This window comes from Armigeres subalbatus, chromosome 3 (assembly GCF_024139115.2).
Source record: "Armigeres subalbatus isolate Guangzhou_Male chromosome 3, GZ_Asu_2, whole genome shotgun sequence".
NCBI lineage: Eukaryota > Metazoa > Arthropoda > Insecta > Diptera > Culicidae > Armigeres > Armigeres subalbatus.
The window spans coordinates 158518077-158544261 of NC_085141.1; the positions used below are offsets into that span (position 1 = coordinate 158518077).

General features: G+C 41.2%; 1 protein-coding gene across 3 annotated transcripts; it reads left to right on the plus strand.

Moving 5' to 3' along the window:
• The first annotated feature begins 1101 nt into the window (after positions 1 to 1101).
• LOC134223415 (uncharacterized) lies at positions 1102 to 26185 on the plus strand. Of its 3 annotated transcripts, XM_062702551.1 has the most exons (10): positions 1241 to 1724; positions 15609 to 15974; positions 16716 to 18311; positions 18342 to 18422; positions 18704 to 20908; positions 20968 to 21093; positions 21155 to 21276; positions 24799 to 24895; positions 24969 to 25141; positions 25202 to 26185. In XM_062702551.1, exons 2-10 carry the CDS (start codon positions 15717 to 15719, stop codon positions 25377 to 25379), a joined length of 4836 nt encoding a protein of 1611 aa, XP_062558535.1. In that variant the 5' UTR covers positions 1241 to 1724; positions 15609 to 15716; the 3' UTR covers positions 25380 to 26185. The 3 variants fall into 3 exon arrangements, with proteins under 3 accessions (XP_062558534.1, XP_062558535.1, XP_062558533.1); XM_062702550.1 differs by lacking the exon at positions 1241 to 1724 and adding an exon at positions 1102 to 1185 and having other exon boundaries at positions 16716 to 18422; XM_062702549.1 differs by having other exon boundaries at positions 1242 to 1724; positions 16716 to 18422.

The window sequence follows — 26185 nt, forward strand, 5'->3', positions numbered from 1 at the left end:
GGGAATGGAAATTACACGCCTTTGGAGTTATTTATGCACCGGATTGTCTTTTCTAAAACAATAATTCCATTTCCATATCTGTCAAAATAAACAAACTGATTCGTATTAACAGGTATTGTCGTATTTTTGGTGAATCGGCGTATTATTCAGGTATTAAAATTGTACTTTGTGTCGTATTGACGGATTGCAGACGTATTGATGAATTATTTTGAATTGAAGTACTAAAAAGAATTTTTGTATTTTTCAAGTATTTTTTCATGTATTTTTTGATGCACGTATTTACGATTCAACTGATTTGTATAGTTGATCGCCCCTCGGCTATCCCCCAATTCCGGTTTTCAACTGGATTGAGAATAATATTCCGTGTATAGTAGAAAATCGAAAATTTGTTTTCAATAAAATGAAATATCTGCAGTTATCAGACGTCGCAACTCATTTCTGATTAGTGCGCATGATAGTACATCCATGCGTGCATGATGCGCACTACTAATGAAATATTTCAAATTGTCGCGAGTGCTCAATCGCGCGGTCCGGTTTGGTGGCGGCCCGACAATATCACATTCAAATTAGAAATACTAGAATAAGAGATCGGCGAAGACGCCATCTTGTTTCCAATCGAACCGTCAAAAGCGGTTCCATTTCGACTTGTTTACTTTTTGCTTCCATAAGAAGCAAGCAAAAAGTTCAAGTGCTGCCAGCATTATTTTCACGATTTCATGCATTTTCATACGTTGCCATTTCGACAGTTTTTCACTCCGCCGGTCTCTGGTTATAGTGTTGCTAATTCAAATGAATGTTTATATGCATTTGAATTTCATCAATACATAGGAAATTTTGTACATCTCTCACTTTACATCGATGTAAATTACATTATTTTTTGCTGTGCATGTAAAGATGGGACAAATCAAGCATCCGAAAGATATTCAATTTGCAAAAAACTCGTTTTGTTTACCTTTGTTACGTCCTTATGAAAAAATATGCTTGATATGTTTTTTTTTTCTGAGTGTAAACGTACTGAAATATTTCACTCTATTGCATGCACACGTATCCATCTGGCGGACGTTCCTTAAACTTCATTGGCGTCTTATTTGACATTTTGACAGTTCTCATCGAGAGGAGTGAACGGAATGGCCAATGACGTGCATCTGTCTGTCCTGCTCTCGCCACACACTGTTCGAGTGAAAAGTGAGTGTTGTTTTCGGTAAATTTCATTATTTTGCTAGTTTTAGGTCAAATTTTTGAGCTAAAGTGCACTGAAAGTGTTGTTCAACATTACCGGAATGGAAATTGCATGTGGGATGCTGGTTTGGGGTGGATTTGGTGCGTGAAAAAGTGGAGTGAAAAGTGGAGGAAAAGTTCGCGACGGCCACCAGCCAGCAGCAGGAGCCCGAGTTGAAAAAGATGAACGATGCGCTTCCCCTCTTGTCCCCGCACCCAGTAGTTCCCTTCGTGTTGCTGTTTTGCATCATCGTTCTCGGCTGACTCGACCGCTCTGCTAAAGTACTATACTCTGTGGAGGAGGTGCTTCTTGCTCCGGTGGCATAGCCTGGGTGCGCTTTGCAACCCCTCTTGAGTGCATTATTCTTCGTTGAACTTTGTCGGGTGTAGTTTATTTTGTATGAAAATTTCTCTGTTGAATCAAATGTTTTTGTTTTGGTTTGGATATTCTTGCGTGGCACGAACTGATGGGTGGCTTTAAAGTCTGGCAGTATGGAAGAGATTTGGTAAGCAGATCTATTTTAGCTTATGCATAGGCAATGTTGATTCTTCTACAGAGAAACCTACACATTTTGTACAGAATTCAGTAATAGATAAAATGATTGTGTCCATTTAACTATCCTTGATTTGGGATATTCTCCAACTTTGGTGTCCTATATTCACTATGCGATAAGCATTGAATTAATATTTAATGAATGATGGTACATAACAAGTGTTACGCAATAAATATTATATTCACGTTTGGTTACTTTTTTATAAAAAATCGTGATTTTTGTTTTTTGTATAGTAAAAAAATATGAAAATTTCTATAAAATAACTAGAAACTGTATGATATAGAGCTAAGCCACTTTACAAAGAAACATTTTTTTGCATTCTGACATACATACTATCGAAAATTTATGTTATATCAAATCTGGAATACACTGAAGTTGCATTTTACGCGTAAAAATCGACTTTTTTGGCTACATTAATTTCCATAACTTTTTAGATACCAGCTGTCTCGTGACGGTCTCGTGATATGGGACTAATTCAGAAATAAATTATTTTAAACGACATTAATGTCGAAATGTTATATCATTTCGTGAAAATTTTGTGATCCCGCTGGCTCTTCTCACACTTTGTATTTGGAACAATAATCTGTCTGATAATGTTATCGAATTCTTCCAAGAGATCCAGTTCTATCAAAAAATCCAGAATTATAAATAATGTTTTAAAAAATGTCTATTACACATTGGTAAATAGTCCCAGAACACCGAATTGACATTTTATAACAATGCTCTAATGATCCTGCCCTAGGAACAAAGTATCACGCAAGACAAACATTTCTGTATATTTTGCTCACCGGTTCAATTTCTATTGCAAATAATTGTGAAATAAGAATAAGTTGGAAAACCCGGATAAATCCACCTAGCAATGATAATGCCTTTGTCGATATAATTGTTACACTTCGTCTTAGTTTGTAACATACAGTGGTGTTCGGAATAATAGCAGCAAAACAGTTTTTTTTGTAAATATCTGAAAAACAATTGAATGAATAGTTATTAACTTGTTTGTAGGTGATAACGGATACCTAGAAGATTATGTTAATAATATGAATTGTGGAATATGACATTTAAATTAGCCAATATCTATATAAACTAAGCACTGCTATTATTTTGAATAATTTGACCTGGTATGCCATTTTTCAACAAGCTGTCTAATAAATTTGATATTTCATGTATGTCAACTTCAACATATATGTAGCTCACTGCTAAAATTTCAGCTCAATCGATCATCGGGGAACAAAGTTACAGCATGCCAAAGTTGGCTATTTTGTATGAAAATCGGCCTTCACTGCTATTATTCCGAACACCACTGTACTAACAATAATTGCCTACCTTTACAAATTCGGAGATGGCTTTTCAGTCTTGACAAAATCAAAACACTGTTATTTAATCTTGTCCTAACAAACCTTTACAAACGCTTTGTGCTCATGACTAAGTGAAAATCCACCATATTCTTCAGTGTAGTAGACTAGATCACCAGAGTAGGCTACTTGGAATACATGACTCACAAGAAGTGTACTGACGAAGACAACGGTTGTGTTCCATTTACGGACCACTACATTGGCGACGAGGATAAATCAATTTTCATTCTTGTCAATTTTCAAGTCAAATTGAAGAACAGTATAAAGTGAAGTCTAAACGTTGGCTTTCATATATGAAAATATTGAAAAAAAAAAACGATGGATAAGGTAAAGCTGATTATTAAAAATTATGTCTGTATTCTGAATCACTAAAAAAAATAATGGAATAGAGAATAGTGATTATCATGTTGTGGAATTATAAAAAAATCCAGGATAACGAAGAGAAGACGTTTTCTAGTCCGTATACCTGGTAGTTGTGCGCAGGGAATGCTGAATTCCAGTCCGCAGATCAAACCCAGTAAAACGAAGAGAATGAGAGCATTCTGGTCCGTAAAACTGGTAGCTAGGCGAAGGGAATGTAGAATTCCAGTCCGCAGAAAACCCAGGAAAACGAAGGGAGTAATCCAGTCCGTATACCTGGTAACGTTGCGCAGAGAATACTAAATTCTAGTCCGCAAGTGAAGAGGGAGACGAAGAGGGACCATGTGTAACCCTAGTCCGTCAAAAGACCAAATGTAGGAGAACCTTTGTTTCTCAGCCCATTTGGCACCTGAAATTGAATTTTCAAATTTGTTAGAAAATATTCATTTGCTACCATGGTTACAGCTAAAAAAACTGAAACGTCTGAAAATCCTGTGTTGATCGCACACGAACTAAAATATTATTCTATTCTAGCAGTAAACTAGCACTACATGAGCGACCCATGTGCTACTAAAAATGTTGATGACTATATAATAGGTAACTATCAAGCTATAGATATCTCACACTATTGGCTGGAACACAATGCATCTCCACTACACTAGTCAGGAAGCTTATTGGCTCTATATGTTCCGAAATGGAAATAGGATTGAAATCGACGTATACATTTAAGGAACCGGTAAGTTTTAAATTGGTTAATTTAAGAAGTTCATAAAGCTCTGTTAAGCCATAAATTATTTATATTAGTTGAACGCGTTAAAAATACTTCACTAACAAAAATGTGTATTAAATTTAAATATTCAATCTAGGCATATTAATGTGCCTCCCCAACAAGTAATAAATTTTGTTGTAGCGAGTTTGTGATGGGCAAATGTGATTCAAAAATCTATAATTGGATAATGAAGAAGATGAATTAAATTAACTCAAAAATAACAATAAAAAAAATGCGAATACGGAAAAAATACAGCAATTGACGTTTGTTTAAATGTTCAAACGAACGTAAATAAGAACGTTAGTTGGTTTATGTAAAAGCATATATAAAATGGTTTTGTAAAAAAAAACAAAAAAATTCAAGCTTAAATTAGGAGCAAAGAAATTAAGAAAAAAAAAGATGATGTGGACCAACTAGCCAACAGGAATACATGATTAACACTGATATCTATCGATTAGTGTAATGGTTTGTGTACAGAGTTGATCATCAAGATTTTTCTTATGAATTAATAAATAGTCTCTCGTAGCAGAATATTTTTTTTATTTCCAAAATTTGTTGAATGGTAAAATGCCATTATTGATTATTTATTCATATGGCGAAGTATAAAATAAACGAGGAGAGAAAGAGAGATTAGGTTTCATCAAGAAAAAAAAATAGTTTACAACCAATTACAATGATGCATGCAATTACTTACTTGTAAGGAAAGCCACCGTTTTCAACGCAGTGATGACATTCGTTAATGATACCTATTTGTCTTTTCAATAATATTCTAAAATCAATATCAACATTTTAGACATCCTCTGAAACTGACTTCAATCATTAGGTCAAGCGTCTTATTTCTAGGAGTTAGGAAATCGTTATGAAGGCAACTGTACTCAACAAGAAATACAACATTCATGTTTAAAGTTCTAGCATCTAGCATGTACCAATAATATAGATACAACGATGCTCAAATTATATTTAAAACTTTATTAAAACAAAGGAGAGATGTAGTAGACTAGATCACCAGAGTAGGCTACTTGGAATACATGACTCACAAGAAGTGTACTGACGAAGACAACGGTTGTGTTCCATTTACGGACCACTACATTCAGAACTTTTGAAATAATTGACCGGTTTTATATTATCAATTTCAATAATGATCAACTATAGGCTTTATTGAATGCAACTTCATTTATTTAGTTAACATCTAAACAGATAACACTGAATCAACAATTTGACGCCACAATACACGGTTCGAGGCCGCATCTCTCCATCCTCGAATACGCCCCACGCTCGCTAAGTCGTTTTGCATCTGGTCTGCCCATCTCGTTCGCTGCGCTCCACGCCGTCTCGTATCTGCTGGATCGGAAGCGAACACCATCTTTGCAGGGTTGCTGTCCGGCATTCTTGCAACATGCCCTGCCCATCGTACCCTTCCGGCTTTAGCTACCTTCTGGATACTGTGTTCGCCGTAGAGTTGGGCGAGCCCGTGATTCATTATTCGCCGTCACACACCGTCTTCTTGCACACCGCCAAAGATGGTTCTAAGCACCCGTCTCTCGAATACTCCGAGTGCTTGCAAGTCCTCCTCGAGCATTGTCCATGTTTCATGTCCGTAGAGGACAACCGGTCTTTTTAGCGTCTTGTACATAACACAATGGTGCGGTAGCGAATCTTTTTTGACCGCAGTTTCTTCTGAAGCCCGTAGTGTGCCCGACTTCCACAGATGATGCGCCTTCGTATTTCACGACTAACATTGTTATCAGCCGTTAGCAAGGATCCGAGGTAGACGAATTCTTCGACCACTTCGAAGGTATCCCCGTCTATCGTAACACTGCTTCCCAGGTGGGCCCTATCGCGCTCGGTTCCGCCCACAAGCATGTACTTTGTCTTCGATGCATTCACACCAGTCCAACTTTTGTTGCTTCACGTTTCAGGCGGGTGTACAGTTCTGCCACCTTTGCAAATGTTCGGCCGACAATGTCTATGTCATTATTATTATTATTTATTTATTCAGACTAAGGCCGAAGGGGCCTGTGCGGTATATGAGTCTTCTCCATTCGGCTCGGTCCATGGCTACACGCACGCAGTCTACGGAGGGTCCGCAAGTCATCTTCCACCTGATCGATCCACCTTGCCCGCTGCGCACCTCGCCTTCTTGTGCCCGTCGGATCGTTGTCGAGAACCATTTTCACCGGGTTACTGTCCGACATTCTGGCTACGTGCCCGGCCCACCGCAGTCGTCCGATTTTCGCGGTGTGAACGATGGATGGTTCTCCTAACAGCTGATGCAACTCGTGGTTTATTCGCCTCCTCCATGTACCGTCCGTCATCTGCACCCCACCATAGATGGTACGCAGCACTTTCCTTCCTAAAACTCCAAGTGCGCGTTGGTCCTCCACGAGCATCGTCCAGGTCTCGTGTCCGTAGAGGACTACCGGTCTAATGAGCGTTTTGTAGATTGTCAGTTTGGTACGGCGGCGCACTCTATTCGATCGGAGTATGTACGATTTCCAGCCACTATGCGTCTCCAAATTTCTATGCTGGTATCATTTTCGGCAGTCACCAGTGAGCCCAAGTACACAAATTCTTCTACCACCTCGATTTCGTCACCACCGATGCAAACTCGCGGTGGGTGGCTCACATTGTCTTCTCTTGCATCTCTTCCTATCATGTACTTCGTCTTCGACGTGTTGATGACTAGTCCGTTACGCTTGGCTTCCCTCTTCATTCTGATGTAGGCTTCCTCCATCTTCTCAAAGTTACGTGCCATAAGATCTATGTCGTCGGCGAAGCCAAATAGCTGGACGGACTTATTGAAAATTGTACCACTCGTGTTAATCCCTGCTCTTCGTATTACCCCTTCCAAAGCGATGTTGAATAGCAGACACGAAAGACCATCACCTTGCCGTAATTCTCTGCGGGTTTCGAAGGGACTCGAGAATGCCCCCGAAACTCGAACTACGCACATCACCCGATCCATCGTCGCTTTGATCAACCGTGTCAGTTTATCCGGAAATCCGTGTTCGTGCATTAGCTGCCATAGCTGGTCCCGATCGATTGTATCATATGCGGCTTTGAAGTCGATGAATAGATGATTTGTGGGCACGTTGTATTCGCGGCATTTCTGCAGTACTTGGCGAATGGCATACACTTGATCCGTGGTGGAGCGTTCGCCCATAAAACCCGCCTGGTACTGCCCCACGAACTCCCTTGAAAATGGTGCTAGTCGACGGCACAAAAATTGGCAGAGTACCTTGTAGGCGGCGTTCAGCAATGTGATTGCGCGGTAGTTGCTACAATCCAGCTTATCGCCTTTTTTGTAGATAGGACACACGACACCTTCCATCCACTCCTGCGGCTCCTCGTGATGTCGGAGAAGAATTTACCGTCGATTAGAACGTGCTCAAATTTGGTTTTCCGTTTCTTGATTAGGTGATCTCCATGTGGCCTTGTGGATATTTTTACAGGGAAAGAAGGTGCTTCGGACTACCATTCCGCGGGAGGCTGCGAAGTTCATGCATCGTTGGCCGTTGTCATTCGATATGGTGTGCAGATTATTCGGTCCGATGACCGGTCTATACATTTCCTCCCTTCCTACCTGTGAGTTCATGTCACCGATGACGATTTTGACGTCCCGCAGTGGGCATCCATCGTATATCTGCTCCAGCTGTGCGTAGAACGCTTCTTTCTCGTCGTCGTCTCCTTTCGTGTGGGCAGAGCACGTTGATGATGCTATAGTTGAAGAAACGGCCTTTAATCCTCAGCTTGCACATCCTTGCGTTGATTGGCTGCCATCCAATCACGCGTTGGCGCATTTTACCCAGTACTATGAAGCCGGTTCCCAGCTCGTTGGTGGTGCCACAGCTTTGGTAGAAGGTAGCCGCTCGATGCCCACTTTTCCACACTTTCTGTCCAACAAATCTCCTGCAGCGCCATGTCGTCGAAGTTGCGGGGATGTAATTCATCGTAGATCATCCTGTCGCAACCTGCGAAACCTACCGACTTGCAGTTCCATGTTCCAAGCTTAGCTTCCAATCGTGATCATTTATTCGTCGCCTAGGTCTTTGCCGATTATATCAAGTCGCAATATCTCTTATATTGTTAGTAGTTATTGGTTTTCCAGGCAGCTTATTGCTTTTTATAGGAATTTAACAGGGCTCACTGTCAAACCCCACCACATCCTAGGCAAGCCCCACAACTCGCAGATGGCCTGGGGAGGGATCGTCAAGCCCTTGGACATAGTCCCTGATGCCCGGGCTCCCTATTCATATGGGACAAATATGCGATTATAGGCAGTATACCTTGTTGTGAGCGGCCGTTCACGATTAGATCCAGTTGCTAAAATATTGCTGTACTGTACAAAACCGTTGTTTTGAACCTTATAAGGTTGTTTTGTATTTTCTTCCCTTACTCGTTAATTCAAGACAAAATTTTCAAAACGACTTATCTGCTTTTGTAAACAAAGATTCAAACGACGATTTGACGAATCTCATAGCTCTCCCACGCAAATCAACAACATCAACAGTTAGCGGAAACCTTCACCTACCTATTGATGGTGTTGGTTTGCGTGGTAGAGCTATCAGATTCGTCAAATCGTTGTTCGAATCTTTGTTTACAAAAGCAGATAAGTCGTTTTGAAAATTTTGTCTTGAATTATTCTTTTTGTCATTATTGTACCAAACTTGTGTAATGCCCAAAAAACTGGTGTAAGGTAATCTGTATCTCAGTGTAAGAAACCTAGAATACTAATTGCAGAAATATTGAAATAAAATAAAATAAACATAATATTATAAAATTTGACTTTAGTCTATTTCTATGCATTTAAATTTTCTTTTTCGAATGAAGGTAAAATTTTTTTCATCTTCCAAATCTAACACAGAACAGTGACTTAACCCTATGTAGGGGCAGTAGGGACAATATGAGCCACCCTCATTTTGAGCTTATTGACAAGTTTTATCATGTAAAAGTTATATGATCTTTAAGAGGATGCTCCACATATGCATCAACGTGAAAACCGTATTGAACTTCAATTTAAACATGAAAATACACTTGAAAATGTACATTTTCGCTGCATAGGCAAAATTATTATAAGATTTGAAGTTTATAAATAAGGTTTTGACACAAAACTGATTAAAATACAGGTCAAAAATATACCACAATCAAAAGATATATTAAAATTGAATATTGTGCACATGTGTTTGTATTGATACAAATCTGAATTCATCATATTTTTTTTTTCCCAAAACCAGTCTCTATGGGGCAATATGGGCATACTTGCACTGAGCAAGATATCAAGTCTTAAAATTCGCACAAGTTCAATTTTCAGTAGTCAAATACAAAAATATTATCATATAATATTCATTCATTTATTTAGTCTACATCTATACAGATAACACTGAATCAACAATTTGACGCCACAATACACGGTTCGAGGCCGCATCTCTCCATCCTCGAATACGCCCCACGCTCGCCAAGTCGTTCTGCACCTGGTCTGCCCATCTCGCTCGCTGCGCTCCACGTCGTCTCGTACCTGCCGGATCGGAAGCGAACACCATCTTTGCAGGGTTGCAGTCCAGCATTCTTGCAACATGCCCTGCCCATCGTACCCTTCCGGCTTTAGCTACCTTCTGGATACTGGGTTCGCCGTAGAGCTGGGCGAGCTCATGGTTCATTCTTCGCCGCCACATACCGTCTTCTTGTACACCGCCAAAGATGGTCCTAAGCACCCGTCTCTCGAATACTCCGAGTGCTTGCAAGTCCTCCTCGAGCATTGTCCATGTTTCATGTCCGTAGAGGACTACCGGTCTTATTAACGTCTTGTACATGACACATTTGGTGCGGTGGCGAATCTTTTTCGACCGCAGTTTCTTCTGGAGCCCGTAGTAGGCCCGACTTCCACAGATGATGCGCCTTCGTATTTCACGACTAACGTTGTTGTCAGCCGTTAGCAAGGATCCGAGGTAGACGAATTCCTCGACCACCTCGAAGGTATCCCCGTCTACCGTAACACTGCTTCCCAGGCGGACCCTGTCGCGCTCGGTTCCACCCACAAGCATGTACTTTGTCTTTGACGCATTCACCACCAGTCCAACTTTTGTTGCTTCACGTTTCAGGCGGGTGTACAGTTCTGCCACCTTTGCAAATGTTCGGCCGACAATGTCCATGTCATCCGCGAAGCAAATAAATTGACTGGATCTGTTGAAAATCGTACCCCGGCTGTTACACCCGGCTCTCCGCATGACACCTTCTAGCGCAATGTTGAACAACAGGCACGAAAGTCCATCACCTTGTCTTAGTCCCCGGCGCGATTCGAACGAACTGGAGTGTTCGCCCGAGATCTTCACACAGTTTTGCACACCATCCACCGTTGCTTTGATCAGTCTGGTAAGGGAAGCTGTTCTCGTCCATAATTTTCCATAGCTCCACGCGGTCTATACTGTCGTATGCCGCCTTGAAATCAACGAACAGATGGTGCGTTGGGACCTGGTATTCACGGCATTTTTGAAGGATTTGCCGTACAGTAAAGATCTGGTCCGTTGTCGAGCGGCCGTCAACGAAGCCGGCTTGATAACTTCCCACGAACTCGTTCACTAATGGTGACAGACGACGGAAGATAATCTGATAAGATAATAAGATAATCATATAATATGTAAGATTTATTATGGAAAAATTACAACAGCGCATTACTGCGATCGAAACAGAAAAAATGACCATTGACCAATTCAAGCATAATTTTTCATAACGACGTATGTAACAAAAGTAAACAAAACGGGGTTTTTAATACAACGTGACAATCACACGCGGCTTTATATAATAAGCGGGCTTGGTAGTCATATGGCTACTGCTTCTGCCTCATACGCAGGAGGTCGTGGGTTCAATCCCAGGTCCGTTCCATTCTCCTACTTTGTATCTTTCTCTTTATTTCTCATGTTCTAGCAATCGCTAGAACTGGAAATGGACTTCCATACCGTTTCCATTACTATTCCTATACCTTCAACTTGAGTATTCTAACAGTAATCTGCTAGAATTGGAAATGAACTATAGAGCTCGTTTCCTACATCCAATTAGAAATTCCATCAGTTACCTTCTCCTATATCTATCACATTGGCAGCTCGTTAACCAAGGCGGACCTCTGCCTCTCCAACCTAACCCAGAAATTCCAACAGATTCCGCATGAACTCGTGGCAAGTGCAGAGGTATATTCGGCTTGCAGTGGGCGAATTATTGCATCATCATTTCCTCCCCCTTCCCTACATTGACTTGCATTCTGACGTGGCAGGCGCCAGTATGACCTAACAAATGAGATCACCAGTACTTGTACATCGAAGATGTGTGCTAGTCCCAAGCAAACATCTGTTGGTTCCCTGTGCAAGAACAGCTGATCTGGTCATAATGGAGTAGCAACTACGAGCAGTCAATCAAGCTCAAGCTCAAGCTCAACGTGACAATCACACGCGGCTTTATATAATACGCATCGATTTTACTGATTTCAGATCTTAAAATTCTTTAATTCAACCTTTTTGCGAATCGACGTAGGGGAAAATACCTATTCTTGGCAGTCTAAGACATTCGCCAAATTGAAATATAAAAATAATGAATAATTACACTAAAACACAGGTACAGCTCAACTGGTATACATTTGTATGCTCTTCCTTTGATGATTGGTATTCACTAAATTTAACAGCTTTTACCACAAATTCAGTAAATTCAATATTAAAGTACAGGTCATCGTTTCTTCTATTGGCATAGCAATTTCTATTATCAGCAATGAGTTTGCTCCATTCAGCAACTAGACATGGAACAAGAAAACTGGAAATGTATTGGTGCCAAATACTGGTTGTTTACATCCTCCAGTAGAAAAATTCATTCATATTAATCGGCCGCACGCTCATCTCGCTTCACTCAAATTTGGAACAATTTTTTTTAATTATCAAAACTGGCTTAAAACAAAACATGAATTTTTAGCCTTGACATTAATTTTATGTCATGTAGACAGATAGGCAAAAGCATTTAAACACATTGAAAATCAAAGTTAACCCAAAGGCAAAGAGGGTTCCCGAGTACCCAGATATTGAAATTTTCATAACTTTTACAGTTTTCAACCTATTTGAATAATTTTGGCCATTTTGAAGACTTATATACTTTTTGTCCGCTGCCGAGATTTGCAGCTTTTGTCTATGGTTATTCAAGAAATCCTTGAAGTATGTAAATAATGCCTTAGAGTCTACACACGTAATCAAAAGTATATCAACCAGTTTCAAATAAACAAGGTCCTTACATGATATGTTTGTTATAATATAATAAATTTCAAATGTAAAAAATATAGAATTAATCAATTTTAGGTGAAACGAAGTTCGTTGGTTCTGCCAGTATAGTATATTAACAATATATTCCACCTCGTGAGTCTTCATATGTTAGATAATGGGCAGCACTGTCCTATCCAGCAGCTGAAGCCACCTCATTCATACACTACGTTTCACAGTTGAATAATAGATAATACCTTAAAAGTAGGCAATTAATTATGGTTGAAATGCGCTATGTAGGAACGGGCATGGTTATGAATTTTTTGATGAGCTTGGAAAGAATTGAATTTGTCCTGTCAGTCCTGTCAGCCACAAAATGTTAAAATACTGTCCTCGTTTGTCGGGTGAAGATCACTGCGTCCAGATTTTAGGACTATTGTGATATACCCTTTTGCTGTGAAATACGCAAGTTATCTCAGTAACATGTTTGTCACTGAGATACCTTGGTATCGACTGAACTCAAGACCATCTATTATTGATGAATAGAGATCCTGAGTTACAGTATGTGACTCCCCCATTCTGGCGAGACTAGCTTTATGATGCCAACCACGTCCTTGGGGGATAAGATCCATATTTCAGCAGGCCCTAAAAAGGGCTTGCTGAGAACTTTGAACCTACGTTGGGTGAGTGCACTGTAATAGCAGAGGATGTGTTCTGATGTTTCTCTCTCCTCGTCACAGAAGCGGCAATTTGAGGTTTGGATTGTTCCGATCTTTTGTAGATGGTATCTGCAGGGCAGTGTCCAGTTATTAGACCGGTGTAGATGTTGAGATCCCTTTTGTTGAGACCTAATAGTTGTTGGGTTTTCTTGGGGTTAATCGTTACGAGCCTTTTGGATTGGCTCGTATGGGGAAGTGCATTCCAGTTTGATGTGATTTGACTGACCATATATTTGTTCAGTTCCATTTTTACAGAGCAGTCTGAGATCCCGCAGAAGGGCTCAGGGCCAATGAACCTTTCATTAGATCCATTCCTGGCTAGCTCATCAGCAATCTCGTTTCCCTCTAGATACTGTGGTGCGGTGTGGCAATAACTTTTGATATAATTCACGGTCTACGTAAAAATCTGAATAGAAGCATTTGTATTTTAACACAATTTTAAAATAAATGCCAATGCCGGATATTTTGTTCGTAGTTTTCAAATCACATATAATTGAGCGTGGTATCTTTTGAGCGTGTGTTTGATATGCTCACAAACACATTCTCTCGCTGTATTTCGAAGTGTGCTACTGCCAAAGAAAACGAACAGTCCTGATTTTATTTAGTGAAACATAGAGCAAAAATTGCATAAATTTGCTCTTTGTGGTGATAATCAAGTGTCGATAAAGTGTAAAAAGTGATTTACATACTTAATTTGTCGTGCCATACACAATAAAGAGGAGAAACAGGCGATCCAAAAAAGTAAGTAACAGTTTGCTATTCGTGTGCTGCTTTCTTTGGCAATGCAATAATGGCAAGGATTTCGCAGATGCTTATTTGTTTCGGTGATTAATTCCTCAAAAATCGCTACTTTTGCACTAACAACTTATTCAAATGAAAGCCTAGACTTGAGTTTGTGTAATTGGATGAAAATTATGTTCATAAATAGTGTATGTTTGCTGGAAAATTCAAATATTCTTGAGGGTGCCAACAACTTTCGCACCCTGCCAATGCCGTATTTTACCCTATGTAAAAATTTCTATTTTTGAAGTCTCACTGTTACATACGTCGCTTTAACATATGGGAACTAAGAGCGACCTATGTAACAAAAAAAGCAAAACAAAACAAAACTGCAGTTGCGTCAATCGTGCACTATGGAAAACCGACCAATGTACACCGACGTACGTGTAGCATACCGGTGTATGTATAATTTTATCGTTTTTCACAGTGAATTTGAATGAACTGAGCTTTGCTGTGAAGCACGCTTATTACGTAACATGTATTGATGCATGCCAGCGGAAAAAAACATTGAAAAAAGATTTAGTTTTTAAACAGTTTTAGAAAAAGTTTTGCCAACTTTCTGCAAAGGATTTCTCGAATCATCATAATTGTTACATACGTCGTTATGAAAAATTATGCTTGAATTTAAATGTGGCTGTTCAAACGGTGAAGAGTGGCAAATCGGTTCAGTCCGCTGTTGTGCGGTTTAATAATTTTATTTGGAATGGAATACCCCATACTGTTGTAGGAATATCGTATATTTCCATACTACGATACTTTTTTCGCCTAAATAAACGTTTTGGATGGGTGGCCCATACTGCCCCAAATGGTGGCTCATATTGCCCCGTATAGTCGGGAACACACATTGAAATCAATACATTTTCAAACGTGCATTCCAAGAATTTCCAAACGCATTTTTCTTCATTCATCGACCCGTGTTTTTTGGTATTCTAGAAATATCACCCAGCTGGGTAATACAAGTCAAGCATAATTTTTCATAACGACGTATGTAACAAAATTAACAAAACGGGGTTTTTAATACAACGTGACAATCACACGCGGCTTTATATAATACGCATCGATTTTACTGATTTCAGATCTTAAAATTCTTTAATTCAATCTTTTTGCGAATCGACGTATGTAAAAATTTCTATTTTTGAAGTCTCACTGTTACATACGTCGCTTTAACATATGGGAACTAAGAGCGACCTATGTAACAAAAAAAAACAAAACAAAACTGCAGTTGCGTCAATCGTGCACTATGGAAAACCGACCAATGTACACCGACGTACGTGTAGCATACCGGTGTATGTATAATTTTATCGTTTTTCACAATGAATTTGAATGAACTGAGCTTTACTGTGAAGCACGCTTATTACGTGTCTTGTAATGATGCATGCCAGCGGAAAAAAGTATTGAAAAAAGATTTAGTTTTAAAACAGTTTTAGAAAAAGTTTTGCCAACTTTCTGCAAAGGATTTCTCGAATCCTCATATTTGTTACATACGTCGTTATGAAAAATTATGCTTGAAGTAGTGGATAATCCTGGTAGGAAAGGGTTAATTCAGCGTAACCTATAAGAACATTATATTAAGCACGCTTCAAAATGAACATATTATCACATAATCTCTATTCTAATCTCATTCATAGGTCCAGATGTTAACCGTACTTATATATTGAACCGGGCAAGGGTGCATCATAACTGAAATCTGCGACCGAGGAAACCAGTCGGCTGAAAATCGACACCAGGGTGGCACGATGAATTCCCATCACATAACGGAAGCCGCCCTCAATCGGTACGAGTCCGACAAGCGCGCTTGGGAGGACGCCATCAGGGCCTACAGTGGGGCGGATTCGTTGGACATTTGGTTCAACTATATTTGCTGGTTGGAGCAGCACAAAGTGTTCGACAAGGACGGCGGCTTCAGGAAGATTTTGGAACAGTGCTTGTCGAACTTTGAAAACTTCGAAAATTACAAGCAGGATGTGCGGATGGTGAAACTATGGATGAAATTTGTAAGTAGGAGAACGCACTCAAAAAAAGGATAGATGATATAATATCTCGCTTATTTTGTTTACGTAACCTTAGTGTGGGAATTTTTATTGAAAGCGCTCTATTTCCCTATTTACTGTACGTTGCTTGAAGACCACATGTGTTAGAAAATCCTCCCAGATAACAATTCAGATTTTAAGGGGAAGATGTATTGAATTTTTGGTAATCTGGTAATATCAACCAGATTACCAGAAAAACAATACATCTTTACAGGAAAAATCTAAAATCTTATCTGGGAGGATTTTCTAACACGTGTAGTCTTCAAGCAACGTACAGTATGTAATTACAGAAATAGAGCGCTTTCAATAAAAAATCCTTATTGTATTTGTCCATAATTTGTTATTGCAATGCAATCGTATTCTGTATTGAAACTGGTGAAAAGTTATGCGTTGGAACTTATAAATTGATAACAAAAATATCCTAGGTAGCAATTTACTGTCGTTCTACGCATAATTATCCCATGTTACCTTTGATCATAAAATTCAAACTCGAGTCAATTTGTCCCACTAATTTTAGAACTGAATAGATCTGTAAGTAAGACTTGTTGTTTGTAATCAAGGAATGTTGTAATTGTCGCTGTTTTTCATTCCCTGTTTGTGTTTGAACTTGGAGTGTTTAAACTATCCTCTTTCTTCAGCTTTTTGTCTGCCAGCGATATATGGATAAGGATTTATTATGAACACTAAGCTTGTTTCCTATTCTAGATTGACATGCAGGCAAATCCTTTGAACTTGTACCAATTCCTGTATAAAAAGAATGTTGGAACACAATGCGCCTGTTTCTACATTGGGTGGGCGCACTATTACGATGCTGCTAATGCATTCAAACAGGCTGAATCAATCTACAATCTGGGCATCCAGGTTAAAGCGCAACCCATGGAGGAACTTCAGGAAGCTCAGAACAAATTCCGGCTATCTATAGCACAAAGGATGTTGTACAACGATGCCTCGTCAAAGAAAAGATCAGCGAATACGTTGGTGGAGCAGAGGCAGCAGATAACTTCGCTGAGTCCGCCTCAGAAAAAGATGAAAACCGAAAATGGGGAATATTATACACAACAGCAACAGCAGCAGCAGCAGCAGCAGCAGCAGCAGCAGCAGCAGCATCAACAACAACAGCAACAGCAGCAACATCCACATCAGCATCATCCCCAGCAGCAAACACAGAACCATATCCAAACAACTGCACAGCCCCATCAACATCATCCCCAATCTCAGGCTCAACATCATCCGCAACCACAACACCAGCAACATTATAATCATGCAGGATACTATCAACAACAACAACAACAACATCAGCAACAATCGACACCTGTTCCAGCTCCTGCTCCTGCTACAATAACAGCTGAGCAGTACTATCAGCAAGACAAACAAAATTCCACTTACTATCAGAGTAATCACAATCATTATACTCAGCATCAACATCTTCAGCAACAGATTCACCAATCGCATCAAGCGCCAACCCCTGTTTCAGTACAATCAACAGTTGTGCAACAAACCCATCCAATAGCACAACAGCTTACTGCTCCTCAACGACAATTACAACCCCAACAACAACCACCACACCCGCAAGCACCTGTGGCCACACAAACGCGGCCACCAGCTATTCAGCCTGTACAAATCCCGCCGCCGATTCCAGTGGTGCAGCCGCCTCCTCAACCTCAGCCTCAGCCGCATGTTTCTCCCCAACCGGTCGCTCAAAAAATTGCACCTGCACCAGCTCAACAGCCCCAGCCCCTTGTCCAAACCCCTGCTCAACAAACTGTGCAATCTCGTCCTGCCGAGTATAGGTCGGTCATAATCGAAAACTACGCCCTTGGAAACGAAAGCATGATTGAATGCAATCTAAACAATTCAGCTTATGTTATATCGTCTTCTTTAAATTACGTGTACGATGATGCGAATATGACCGGCTACACACTGGAAGAGCAACCCGAGGAAAAAGTTGATACCGAACCTACCGGTATTCGGTTGCCGGAAAATTTCGTTCGTGAAGCACGGTCCAATCATGAACGATGGGACGTTCCACTGTGCTTGGAGGAACCATACGAAGCCAATCGCAAGTGTTGCTATCCAAAGGCGTTTGTATATCCGGATCTTCACACTGGTAGGCCCACGATGGAATTTTCGCTGGAGGAAATCCGCGCACGGAAGTGGTATCGACGGAAAGAAGAGTTGGAAGAGCAAAAAAAGATAAAGCAACAACAGCTAGAAGCGGAAAAACTACGTCAAGAGCGGCAACGACAGATGCAACTGCAGTATCAGCAGCAACAACAACAGCAGCAACAACAACAACAGCAGCAACAACAACAACAGCAGCAACAACAACAACAACAACAACAACAAGTAAATTATGCTCAGGCACAGCAGCATCCAGGAGCAGCTCAACGGAACTATCCGCTGTCTAATCAGGTTAGTGGATACTATTGCTTTGTGGATCTATTTCAAACCATTTTGTTTCACCATATTTGATCTCAACTAGTGAAGGTATCCACTATTCTTGAAATAATTAGTCTTTCTTCGTCAATTTTTCTAATTGAATCGAACTACGCATAGTAGGTAAATCAGATGTTTTAATAGAAAGTAGAAATGAAGCATTTGCTAGAATTGGAAATGGTTTGAAATCATCAACTCAATACGGTAACGTTATTATTTCTATTTTTAATGTTTGATTATTATATAAAATTTTACAGTATCAATCGATTACGTTTCAACAAGCAGTTCAATCGCTGCCTCAGTATCAACAGCCTTCGAGGCAAATTGCTGCTGTTCCTGCCCCACCTCAGCCAGTATCTACAATACAACACGCAAACCACTATTATCAATCCCAGCAGCAACATCATCATCCAGCTAATCCTCCAGCTCCATCCCAATCCGTGCAACATTCACCGGTACAGACGAACCCACAGCCTCTCGCACAAAGCAATTATCCTCCCTATCGTCATCCATATCCTCCACAACAGCCGCAACATCAACAGCCTCAACAGAGCCAATATCAATCGCCGGTGGCAACTCCAGTCATTCAACACGCTGTTCAACATCAGGCTCCGTCAACGAATCAACCCGGGGCTGCATATCAACCACAAGGGGCTTATCAAAACAGTCATTATGGAACTTACAATCAGCCAAACTATTCTCACAATCAACCGGTTCACCAGGCGTCTCCTATCCATGCACAGTCTCCTCACCATTACGCTCAACATCCACAGCCCCACCCCCAGCATCATCATCTTCAGCAGCAACATCTCTCACAACCTCCTACACAACAAGCGCCACCTTTGGCGCATCCACCATCCGCCCAAACCAGACCTCAAACACCTGTCCAACAACAACAACAACAACCCACGTATCAAAAACCCGCCATCCAACCCACACCCCCTGCACCAAAACCCGTAACACCTAATATTCAACCCCCGGCAAAACAAGTTCCACCAACACCACCCATCCAACGACCACGTATCATTCATCGCCCAAAGAAGCTTCAACCGCCCAAAGAGCTCCCACAACCTGAGATACGTGCACCGGCTCCTCCTGTTGCAGTTAAGCCGCCCCCTGTCAATGTTCGCAACAACGAATTCAACAGCTGCGACGATTTCGAAGAACAAATTGAAGCCTCCACAATCCGATTTTCAACATCAGCAGAGAACGGAACCAGCAAAAGCAAAACCATCACTATTAAGTTCAAGAAAGAGAAGTCTTTGGCGCCTAGTCCTGTAAACGTTCCCATTCTTAATCAACAGCCAAAACCAATCGCTACCAGCTCTACGAGCATAGCGTCCAATCACGAATCCAATCACAAACCCAAGAAAGTGCCTTCTATTGCAACAACAAGCAACAATTCCGGCGGCTCCATATCACAACCGCAGCGTAAAAATGCATCAGTTACTCCGGTGGATCGTTCGAAGACCAACATCAAAAAGAGCAGCAAATCATCTCCAAACAAGACCAAACCATCCTCCAAGTACGATCCTGATGCTACTGTCGTTCCGGCAAATCGCGTAAATGACGCCAACCTGCTACTCTCACTTTCGGGAGAAAACGACGACACATCCCGGTCATACGGTGCATCTTCGCCGGAGGTTGTTAGCAAAAAGAACAAAAGCAAATCCAAGGCTACGCGGTTTACCAACGACGATGATGACGAAGACGATATATACGATCGAGAAGAGGATGACTGTCTGGACTCGGAGGAGGACGACTTCGAAGATGACGATGACGAAGAGGAAGATTCGGATGAAAACGATTCTTCCTACCAATCAAACTCGGAGTTCAACACCTCATTCAGCAATATTTCTTTTGCGGGAGACAACAGTAACGGTGCGTTTAACTTCGGTGGCAGTTCCTGTTCTACTCCCATGCGCCAAACCCAAACATCTGGGGGTGTCTCGAAAACATCCACCCCTATTGGGTCGTTCCGGTATCTGAAGAAACACGAATCGAATCTCTCGTTGGGTCAGAATGAAGACTCGATGAACTCAACCGTTGTGGAGAACAGCTACTTCCAGACGGAACAGGACGAAGAAGGGAAGCGGCGACGGAAGGAGAAAGCTTTGGCCATTATCGATACTCACCTGGCCAAGCCGTTCCTGGATCCGTTCAGTAGCGAACTGTGCAAAGCGTTCCTTACAAAAATTGATTTTCCCTCGAGGGAAAATCGGGATAATTATAAGGTTGTAAATAGTAATCTTCCCAAGCTGATCAAATCGCAAAATGCATCATTAGGAGGAACAACGTACAGCGTGGAGAAGGAAGTTGGTCGGGGCTCGTACGGCTCTGTGTTCCGGGCGGTCAACACTTCTAACGGTGCGGTGGTTGCCATCAAATACCAGAAACCAGCCAACACGTGGGAGTTGTATATTTGTACAGAGGTTAAAAAACGGATTAAAAATTCGGATATTGTAAGTTACAACGTGCGAGGTTCGATGTGCAGACTTAATCATGCTGCGTTTTATTTTAGCTACCGGGATTTATGGATATCTGTTCGGCTGTGATTGCACCGAATGCTAGCGTTCTGGTGTCGGAATTCTCGCAGTATGGTTCTCTGCTTGATATTAATAATACGATTCGTACTGCTACCACTAAGGTGAGTTGGCAGCATGGTTAACTTTATTCGTTCATTTTTACTCCTTTGTGCAATGTTACAGGTAATGCACGAGTCGCTGGTTATGCACTTTAGCAGCCAAATCCTTTCTATCGTGGAGTATCTACACAAATGCAATATTGTTCACGCCGACATTAAGCCAGATAATTTCCTGCTAATGCAAATGTAAGTATGTCAATAGAAGTTTACCCTACAATGGACCTTCCGGTTTAATTTTCAAGTTCTTAGCTTGTTAGCTTCTTGTCTAAGTTTATTATTGCTGGGACTTTAGAATGAGACTGAATTAATTAAGGTTAAACAGTGAAATTTTATGGCTGAAAACTCGAAAAGTTGAACCTCGTATACGAGCCATATGAGACTTCTATAGCATTTAAATCTGTTTCTTATATGAAACAGATTTAAATGCTATAGAAGTCTCATTTTTATTGTCTATTGGCTGAAAAGAGAATTGAGACTAATGCCAGTCAAGGTAGACTAATGGTTAGGCTGTCTTTCATCCCATCAAACCGTGGCGGGCCTGGTAGCACGCCGTCCATGTTTTGCCAACTGGGTGGGAGTAGCCTCAGATGATAATTCATGACTAGCGCTGATCTATCTGGCTCTGAATAAGCAAGTTTCAACCCTCGCATGGCCTCTCTGCTACCTCGGCAAGCACAGATATCGTTGGGATCACAACGGCGACTACTTCATTCGAAGACAAGGGGGCCCAATCGCTATAAAGTCTTATCACTAAAATCAAGTGAAGCAGGTGAAACGTCCGGCAACAAGGTAAATCCTTTTGCAGAAGTAGTGTAAGGTAGAGGAAGCGCAAGCCTAAAACAAAATGGATGGCACCACTCTGACTGACTGACTTAACGAGGCAGAAGCCAAAAAATGAAGCTGATCACGAACATCTCCGACGTTATTGTGTCCTTTCTGGATAACCACGGGAAATATAGCAGTGATCTAATGATATCTGTGATGACGCACTGCAACATCGTTGTAGGTAGAAGCAAAGCAGGAATTGAGGTCCCTGCTGGAGGGCAGTAAGGAGGCGGAACGAAAGATCCGCTTACTTACTGAGGAGAAGGAGTTGGCAGTGAGGCAGGATACGGAAGCCAGGAAGAAGGCCGAATTAAAGATTCGGCTCATCACTGAAGAAAAACAACTGGCGGAACGCCAGACTGCAAAACTCCGAAGACGCATGCCCGTCACCGCTGTAACTCTTAAGCTCAGTAAGCTTAGAAGCCGATCTGAAAGGAGCTAGTGCCAAGGCAGTACAAGCAGAGAGGAAGAATACGGCCAAACGTCGAAAAAAGTTCAGGAAAACGGCTGACCCTAAAGAACGTGTCTCTAACAAAAAGGGCGCTGAGGTTCGTATGGAGTAAGGCCTTCCATGGAGGAAGGTCGTGAATCCCAAAAGCGAAAGGTCGTGAAAGCGAAACGAGCGGAAAAGGAAGCCGCATAGAAAACGGCCGAGAGAGAGAGAAAGGAGAGGTGGCCAAGAAGGGTAACGCTCGTATGCCAAAGGACGCACCTTCCAATGGCCGTAGTCGAAGGGACAGAGGCGAGGTAATTATTGTCAAAGCCGAGGGCAAAAGCTACGCCGATATACTGAAGGCCATGAGAAGCGATGAAAAGCTCGCTGGCGTGGGTGCGGATGTCAACACGCAGAGAAAAGTTTCTTAAACTTAATAATTCATTTATTTAGCTTATCTAAACAGATAACACTTTAACTTACTTATGGATCCTGTACACCTCCGGTGGTGCAAAGGGCTGACTTGAAAGATCTCCATTCTGATCGTTGTCCAGCTATCGCTTTAACCTGTTGCCAGGTTAGATTTCGGTCGTCTTCTTTTATTTCTTTATTGAGGCTTCGCCGCCATGAGCCTCTGGGTCTGCCTCTGCTGCGAATTCTCCAACACGATGTTTCGGGAACAGTAGGTTGTTGGCCCAAGGTTCCCCATCCACCGGGATGGGGCTGCCATCTTAGGTATAGCTTCCAGGGACTAGCATTTCATACTCAGCCGCTGGATGCCAGAACAAACACTGTTGAAGCCGCAGCTCATTAGTGAACAGACGCTCGATCAGTCGGGTCAAATTTGTTTAAAGTCCCACCCAACAACATGACAAGGCTAGTGGGCCTTGAGCGGCACACGGTTGCTTTGATAAAGCCTGCTTAGGGACACATGCAGCTTTTTATAGAAGTTCAACAGAGCCCACTGTCGAACCCCACCACATCCTAGGCAGACCCCACAGGACGAACCCTCTCACTCTAGCTGATGTCAGAAGGACAACAGTACCCAGGCTACACCACCAGCTAAGTACGCAACCCTTACCTGGCGGTCAATTATTATTGGAAGACCCGTGGAAGCGTGACTATTGGAACTTGTGAGGACCAGAGCTATGTTAGGCGCTCCTTCCCGGATGTCAACTCACCATTTCGTAACCGGCGGTCGTCGGTACCGAATATTGTTGATGACGGATAGTTTTGGCCGCAGTTTAACCATCACCAGATAGTGGTCAGAGTCGATGCAAGCACCACGATATGTCTGTCGTCGATAACTTCGGAGAAGTGCCGGCCATCAATTAGAGCGTGGTCGATTTGTGATTTTATCTGCAGTGGTGTTCTCCAAATGTTAGGATATGGAAGAATATTTTGGATGTCGATGTTGCGAATGGCCATATTCTTGGCGGCGAAATTAATTAGTCGTAGGACGTTTTCGCTCGTCAGCTGGTGAGCGCTGAACTTCCCAATAGTCGGTCTAAACTCTTTCTCTTGGCCAACCTGAGTGTTCAAATCTCCTATGATGATTTTGACGTCGTTGCTTGGGCAGCTGTTGACTCATGTTCGAGCTGCGCGTACAATACAATCTCTTATTTAACCCATCAAAAGCAGTGCTGCAATTTATCGACAGTGCTTGCAGCAAGGCTTGCAGAATGTGATTCATTTATTTTATATTTTTCGCTGTTCCTCCCTCATTCCTACAACAATAAATTATGTAACTTGTCTTGATTATTAATTGAAAGACAAGCTTGCGTGGAGATCAAGCAATATGACAGTTAGACTCGATTTGTCCAACCAAATATTTGGAACTTCTTCATGAAAATACACTCTTTTTAGTAAAGTTTAGTAGATTTTTACAAATATTCATTTAATGTATACTCAGTTACATTTGACCCATATATTTTTTCAAATTTACGCCAGCAAGTGAATCCGCGTCATATTTACGAAACCCGCACAGTCGTAAGGACCCTCCATTACATACTCCCAGAATTTAATAAAATGCAATTCATTAACATGTTGATAACTTCACGCACATATAATACATTCATCTCATTTCTCATTTAATTAAAATGAACTTACCCTCAATTAGAACGTGGTAGATTATCGAATAGGTAATCTCCTTGAGGCTTTGTGGATACTTTTGTGGGCAAAGAAAATGTGTTGAACTACCACTCTGTGAAAGGATGCAAAGTTTATGCATCGTTGATCGTTGAAGTTCGTCCGCTGACTATAAAATATGTTCCCTCAAAATATATAGGGGTGGCTCTGATAAATGCTACAGCTACCTATAACTCGACGGACTGCAGCTGCAATAGAATTTTCTGCCAGGAGCGAAAATGGTTTTCGCGACAAAACTACTATTTATTTGCTAAGTTTAAAATTAATAGAAGTGTAGTAATCAGCTCGTTTTCTAATTTCAGACCAACAGTCGAATCGGACATACCCACACTGCGGTTGATAGATTTTGGCTGTGCCATCGATATGAATTTCTTCGAAAAGAATCGGCAATTTAAAAAAGTATGTCATCTATGGCTTTGCTTCTGCCTATTTTTAAGCGCCCCATTTTTAACCATTACCCACCATTATCCAGGTTATACAAACTGATGGATTCACATGCGTCGAGATGCAGGAAGGACGACCGTGGTCTTATCAGACGGATTTGTTCTGTGTGGCGGGAACGATTCACGTGATGTTGTTCGGCGAATATATGCAGCTGACGAAGAAGTACGATTCCGGTTGGGATATCAAACAGAAACTGCCAAGGTAATTTTAGCTTGACTCGGTTTTCAAATTGATTTCTTCTGCCACGAATTTGGTTTGTAGGTATCTCAAGAAGCACGTCTGGACTGAAGTATTCCAAAAGTTGTTAAACATCAAGGACATCCATCACATGCCCAAGTTGAGCGCTTTGAAGGAGCTTATAGACGCCGAAGCGTTCAACATGGAATCGGAACTGGTAAAACACATACGAACGTTGTCCAATCTACTGAAGCGACGTTAGATATCCGGTCTTTGGTAAGTATTTTCAGTTGGATACAACAAGCCCGTTAGTGTTGCATAGGCGCGGAAATTGTAAATAGTGAGCCAAATACGAAGATGATGAATCAAAATATTTATACCATGTAGTGTCTATATGAACAGGATCAGACAAATAGTAATCCACTAGAAATACAACAGATGAGTGCTAGGATAGATCACATTAGTGGGATCCGGCGCGTTTATCAATCTACCTAGATTATGTATCACGATTGATTGTGCATAGAAGCTCTGCGATTATCGCTGGAGGTATATTTATTCTTACCTTACATCAAAAACACGTTAATAATCCTGATAAGTGATTGGAAAGTACTGACAAAATTGTAATCTTGGCAATTGTATATTTTTTTGGAATTGAGCAGGCACTTTAAATATTCGATTACTACACAAGTAAGGTAGGCTGAACTAAGATAATAAGTCCGTAAACATGTGCGCAGACCTTATCATTGTTTTTAGAAAATTTATACGGAATTTCCTTTAACCCAAAGAACATCTGTTTCAGAGAAGCAGCATTCAACTTTCATTTATGTTTCACCTTATACAAGCACAACAATAAACTAAGCTTGTCTGAAAGATTTGTGATTTTCCGCTGCTAGCCTAAGTATTGTGGATTTAGTCAGATTAGGGAACAGAATATAATGGAATTCGAAATAGCAACAGAGGTAGATTCATTACGTTGTAGTTATTTTTTTTCGCGGCAAATATCGTCATAAGAAGGTATTTAAACATTAGGAAGGGAAATAATTTAGAATTATTGGATAAAACTTTAAA

Coding starts and splice junctions, on each gene's coding strand:
- LOC134223415 (XM_062702550.1), top strand. CDS start 15,717: ATGAATTCCCATCACATAACGGAAGCCGCCCTCAATCGGTACGAGTCC. Junction 15,975..16,715: donor TGAAACTATGGATGAAATTT/GTAAGTAGGAGA, acceptor TTCCTATTCTAG/ATTGACATGCAGGCAAATCC. Junction 21,277..24,798: donor AATTTCCTGCTAATGCAAAT/GTAAGTATGTCA, acceptor TTCTAATTTCAG/ACCAACAGTCGAATCGGACA.